The sequence below is a fragment of the Acyrthosiphon pisum genome, chromosome A1 (assembly GCF_005508785.2).
Source record: "Acyrthosiphon pisum isolate AL4f chromosome A1, pea_aphid_22Mar2018_4r6ur, whole genome shotgun sequence".
Taxonomy (NCBI): Eukaryota; Metazoa; Arthropoda; class Insecta; order Hemiptera; family Aphididae; genus Acyrthosiphon; species Acyrthosiphon pisum.
This window is the reverse complement of record NC_042494.1, coordinates 169,727,119-169,732,900: the sequence shown is the minus strand read 5'-3', so window position 1 is coordinate 169,732,900 and position 5,782 is coordinate 169,727,119. Positions and strand designations below refer to the sequence as shown.

Genomic DNA, 5,782 nt, shown 5'->3' with positions numbered 1-5,782 from the left:
GACATGGTTATAAATCACAGAAATGTTTGGAGAAAAGCGGAAATTAGTTTTTTTGTGCTTGAGAATTTAGACTTGATGAAAACAGTATTTTATTTTTGGAAAATATACTTACACTATTTATACAAGCTACTCATGGTATCAGGTCAATTGTTCAGCGAAAATAGTTCACGTGACAACTATTCGAGGGGAAATTATTCGAAGACGACAGTTTTTCGTGCATAAATTGTTCGTAAAAAAATAACAAGACTTGTTTGATTTATTATGATAATATAATATATTTTGTTACATATACGTCATATTAGGTATTTTTAACACCTATTTGATTAAGTGTGAAATGTGGGTAATTTCCAAACTCGTTTTAAAATCTTATTGAATCGGATCTTTGTGGGAATAATGGTATTAAAAAATGTTGTTTTTATTTAAATAATTCGTACACTGAATAGTTTATTTAATTTAGTTTGTTTTTTATTTATATAATTTAATTCAACATAGTCATACAATTTAATAACTGAATGGCTTATTTACTCGACAGTGAGTTTACAATGAAGGTAGACCGTACACTAAAGATAACGCGACTCGGTGCGGCGACGCCAACCGATATTCGACTTTATCTCAATATTACGTTCCCAATTCATTACTTTTATTATTATATTAAATATCATGGTATCGAAAATATTGTGACAACTCAAGTCATATTTCTCAAGACCCGAGAGACATGTAGTCGAGTCAAGTCACCAACCACGAGTCGAGACCCAAAAATGTCGGAGCCCCATGGATTTGTTATATTTTTTAGTACCAGCAATGAGGAAATCCTATCAATAATAATAGAAAGAAATATAACACACTATTTAGGTAAAAAAAAAAACCATTATATAATTTTAAGGTGGGCGCCGAGAAAGCCGTTAGCATAATACTCGGACAGAGATAAATAAATAAAATGCCACATACCCTAATAATAATAAATACTTCGCCAATATGGTAATAATAATAATAATCAGCCAATATGGAAATAATAGTAAGTACCAGCCATTATGACAATAATAATAAGAGTTATAGGGACACCGGCCACGGTGTTAAATATATGTATATAAATTTGAGGTACGTTACCACCATGCTCCTACATGTGCCGTCCGATGGCGCTACGGCGATACTCTACTCATCCAACATTGCGCTTGGACCGGCGTATGCAAAGAAGTGTCGTCCGTAAGCATAGTCGGCCACAAACGCACGAAAAAGACGGCAGGTGACAGAGACAGTGGGAGTAGAGAGACAGAGAAAGAATTAAATTAATCGGCCGATATCCCTATACACGGTATTAGTCGGCGTGGCCCAGACCATGGAGACGTGTGTGTTTGACGCATGTATTATCGTCAACCATAGGACTTGGACCCACGGAACTAAGTCGGTATCGCACGCACACGCAACATATTTATCACCGCAGCCTATAATGTGTACATCCTATGGTAAAATGGTCACCCAACTCTGATCGTCACAATATCGACCAGAATTTTAGGCTGACGTAAAATTTTTACACGAATAAAAATATTACAATATTAAATTTATAATTCATACATATTACACAAAGGAAAACAACAATAAATACACTTTATTAGTTTTAGATTCTGAGTGGAACGATGAATGTATAGGTTTTAAATGATGAATGGTTTTTTTTTTTTTTAATATTTAAATTTTTTTGAGTCTGTCATCACCTTTTATGACAGTGAAAATGCTTGGATTTTCTTCAACAGTATCTTTTTTGATAGGAAAGTGAATCTAGTTGATACTATGGGGGGGGGGGGGGGTCAAAAGTAGTTTCAAGTAGTTATCGAAAGCGCCGTGAAAAACAAAAGAAAAATTAAGGGAAAACGCTAAATTTTAAGCAAAATCGATTTTTCATAAAATCGACTTTGGTTTTTGGAGTAACTTTAAAGCAAATTACCATGGATTAATGAAATTTCCACTGGTCGTTTATATTTCCATTTTCTATACATGATAACATTGTCAAAATATTTTGATTTGTTTTGAACTGTTTAGGGACATTTTAAGTTTCCAATTTTATTAGTTTTTTTCTATGTAAGTCCATAAAACATAATTTGTTGAGTAAAAATACTTGAAAAATTAATACAAGGCTCCCACTATATTTTTAATATAAAATATGTCTATAAGACAGTCAAATTACATTTTTATGAGCGTTAGAAATTTAAATGTTTACAACAAAAACGTTTAATTCAAAAACGAATAACCGTAGATACGTGAAAATTTCAGTAAATGCTTATTTTATCAATTCTTATACTTGATAAAATTTTAATATTTTGACTTGTTTTGAGCTGCTTACGGACAATTTCATATTTTAATTTTTTATTTTTTTTTCTATGAAGATCATTAAAGTTCTATCTGTTGGGCCAAAAAGTGTAAAAATTGTATACAAGGCTCCTGTTATATTATTACAACGGTTTGTTGTTGATGTATAACGAGTTATAAGTACCTAATGGATATCATGATATAATTAATTTGAAATTTATTATAGGTACCTATTAAGGTCAATTTTTTTTTAATACCATAGATAAGTATATAATAATAATATGTCTTATACCTAGACTGACATACCGTCTCTGTTCAGAATCGTTTTTCTTATACAATTATATTATATCATTGTGTCGGGACAATTAATCTGTAATCGCCGTCCTCCGCCGTTGGTACGTACACCGTACACCTTTACTCTCCTCCCACCATGTCTTATCACTGAGATTGCGACATTATACGCGCTGCAGTGTGAGCGTCGCAATTACAGACCTACGGTGTGTTGTTGTACGGGATCGTTGTTGTGCTCGTTTTTCTTGTTTTGTTGCCACCCGCATCGTTTTGGGTTGTACCATCGCTTTGTACCGTTACCACCACCGACTACACCAACCACCTTCAATATCTTACTATCTACAGTTTTTTGCAGCAATCACTCACCACACCGTACCACGTCACGGCCTGGCCACGGATTGCTTGGTTTTTATATTATTTTGTCTTGTTGATTAGATATTTATATATATTACTTTTGAATTTTTTAATTGTTTAAAAAACCCAATTGGGGTTATATTTTACACCCATCCGCTGGCCAGCACCTATTGTGCCCTCAATCGATTATTATTTTTTTTTTTTTATTTACAATAGTAGGCCGTCAATCCGGCATGAATATTTACTAAACAAAACCGTGTTAATTGATTATCACCGGTCACCTTATCATACCCAATATATTTTGCTTAATACAGTCCACTATTCTCCTGATCACATTGAATTCAAATTTAATATTCAAATTATACGGTGACCCACTTGTAACCTACTGTACACCAAAGTGACATCCACTTGCCCACCTTTTTTAACATATATTTTATTTTGTTTAATCGTCATTATTTATGGGTTACGGACAAAAGATTGAACGGCACGCTTAACTTCTCACACGCTGGTTCGGTTCAACGATTCATGGATCACCCCGTCCCTTCCAGGGTAATCTTCTATGACCCGACCAATCGTCCAATGTAGAGGTGGTAAATTTTCTTCTTTAAGCAGGACCATTGTTTTCGGTTTAAGCGGTGCACCTTTCGACTTGCATTATTTAGATTTACATTGGATTTGGCTCGAATAATCAGTACTCCATCTCTACCATATTTGTTGAGTCACCTGAACAGTTCGTTTCCAACGTCGGAGATGCTTTTGCGTAATATTTGAAAGATCTGGTTCCGATAGATCGGTAAGAGAACATCCGATTAAAAAATTACTCGGAAAACAATGTAAAAAAAAAATAATATATTGACATTATTCAATTATTGTTAGCTATGTAAATACAATTTTAAATAATAATATATTGAGATTGCAAACAGTTTATGCACAAACATTTATCGTATTCGAACAATTTTCACGCGACCAATGGACTCAATACCAATACTCATCATCAGGCGGGAAACCAATTATTAATATTATTGAAATTAATGAGGAATATAAGTCATAAATAACATAAGGATAACATAAAAATAACATGTAATAAATGATTGAAGAATAATACGAGCATTATGTAATTTTTTAGGGGAAGACAAATACAACAATTTAATTAAAACAAATATTTTAAGTAAGAACATTATTATACATTTAATGTACCTAACATAAAATAAATTATATTTAAAAAAAAAAAATTCAATAGTACAAACAACAAAGTACAGAGAATAAATATATCCGGGAATGATTAATTTATTATTCCATACTACCTTACTATTACTAATCTAATTATTCTAACCTAACCTAACTTTTTTTTTCATGTGCACTTCGTAGCTTCTCGGGGGGAACTGTATCGTGAGGTATAAGTACCCTTGAGCAGCCAAGTGTCTATTATTCAACAAAATACAATCAACATTGGACTGTGGCAGGCTAATCTCCCACTCACACGTCCTTAGATAAAAATTGTCATACATTTAACGAGGATCTCTATCCCCTCAAATCGCCTTTCAGGCCACATCATAACTTAATCTACTTAATTTAATCAGCTACGGCTCCAGCGTGAGGAATCTCTCTCCTCCTCATTCACTCGTGGTCTTCTTTCTTCACCATGACCTGTTTGGCGAATGTGGAAACAGTGTCCCACCACTTGGCCCGTGACATCATCTTCTCGGCTACCGATGCTATGCCGAAAGTGCCCACCACCCTCTTCCCCTTTGCTCGTTCCTCCGACCAGCTGCTGCACTCAAACATTGTGTCTGCCGTCGTCTTCGTCAGCCCCGCTTGGTGACATTTGCTGTTCTGCTCCTTATGGATCCAATGAAGGTATTTACCAAAGCATCTGTGTCCGCTCAGCAGCTGTGTCAAATGGTATGTGGTATGTCCATGACTCCTCTACACCGGCCACGCTACCACATTTGTGATAAGTGCACACGTCCATTCGCCATGCTCTAGATTCTCCAGCTGCTACTCCCAGCGCTGTAATGTGGACCGACGCAGTACAGGCCAACCCTGCACTTTAACACCAACCGCAGCATTCCTTCTCTGCCAGTACGTATCCGTGCGTTCTGTGACTAACAATACGATGGGTGGCATTGTAGCAATCATGTTAACGGTGACATGAGAAGTTGTATGGTAGGCACAAAAACAGCGTTTCACCACCCGGCGTTGTACATGTTGCAATTGGTTAGATCACTGTCTTGAGTACTCCAAACTTTGTCCCCATACCTGCGCATCTTATAAAGCATGACTGCTTTAATTCTTAAATTAGTTAATTTACTTATTATTTTTAAATCAAAATTAATAACACAAAAATTACATACGAGTTTCAGGAGTTAAAGTTATTGTCTCAATTGCCCCATCTTTTGTATTTGCATTATTACCAGGAATAATTTTGGACTTTTTAAAATTCATAAAAGAAGGAACTATTAAAATGTAATTCTTTAATTAGTTAATTTACCTATTATTTTTAAATCAAAATTAATAACACAAAAATAACACACGAGTTTCAGGAATTAAACTTATTGTCTCAACTGCCCCATCTTTGCTTTTGCGTTTTTTTGAAGAACCATAGTCAGATATGTCTGTTGTGTACTGAGCTGCAAGAACTTTTTCTTCTGCTTCTATTAATGTTTCTGTAAACAAGTCATAGATATCATTAAACATTAAATTAAGAGCTGTATATAATATAGGTACACTACACAGATTCACAGTTTCTGTCCACCGCTTTCAAATAGGATTTATATAGGTATTAGTAGTATATATATGCCGATCCTGGCCGCTGCCCCATACACCAATAAAAGTT

At 34.7% G+C, this 5,782-nt stretch overlaps 2 protein-coding genes across 2 annotated transcripts; both read right to left on the bottom strand.

The window, feature by feature from the left end:
• Window positions 1-4,012: 4,012 nt before the first annotated feature.
• Window positions 4,013-5,735, bottom strand: LOC107884334. The gene is made up of 3 exons (XM_016806164.2): window positions 5,481-5,735; window positions 5,301-5,402; window positions 4,013-5,227 (listed from the first exon to the last, which is right to left on the bottom strand). Exons 1-3 carry the CDS (start codon window positions 5,641-5,643, stop codon window positions 5,133-5,135), a joined length of 360 nt encoding a protein of 119 aa, XP_016661653.1. The 5' UTR covers window positions 5,644-5,735; the 3' UTR covers window positions 4,013-5,132.
• LOC107884333 lies at window positions 4,564-5,085 on the bottom strand. The gene is made up of 2 exons (XM_016806162.1): window positions 4,981-5,085; window positions 4,564-4,836 (listed from the first exon to the last, which is right to left on the bottom strand). The coding sequence occupies exons 1-2, from the start codon at window positions 5,083-5,085 to the stop codon at window positions 4,564-4,566; spliced, it is 378 nt and encodes a 125-aa protein (XP_016661651.1).
• Window positions 5,736-5,782: the final 47 nt, after the last annotated feature.

What these genes read in the sequence shown, in the direction of transcription:
- LOC107884333 (XM_016806162.1), bottom strand. Translation starts at nt 5,085, where the DNA reads ATGATTGCTACAATGCCACCCATCGTATTGTTAGTCACAGAACGCACG. An exon ending in TTAAAGTGCAGGGTTGGCCT is followed by an intron (nt 4,837 to 4,980) that starts GTACTGCGTCGG and finishes CATTTGACACAG; the next exon opens with CTGCTGAGCGGACACAGATG.
- LOC107884334 (XM_016806164.2), bottom strand. Translation starts at nt 5,643, where the DNA reads ATGTTTAATGATATCTATGACTTGTTTACAGAAACATTAATAGAAGCA. An exon ending in AAGTTTAATTCCTGAAACTC is followed by an intron (nt 5,403 to 5,480) that starts GTGTGTTATTTT and finishes ACATTTTAATAG; the next exon opens with TTCCTTCTTTTATGAATTTT. An exon ending in AACTTTAACTCCTGAAACTC is followed by an intron (nt 5,228 to 5,300) that starts GTATGTAATTTT and finishes GAATTAAAGCAG; the next exon opens with TCATGCTTTATAAGATGCGC.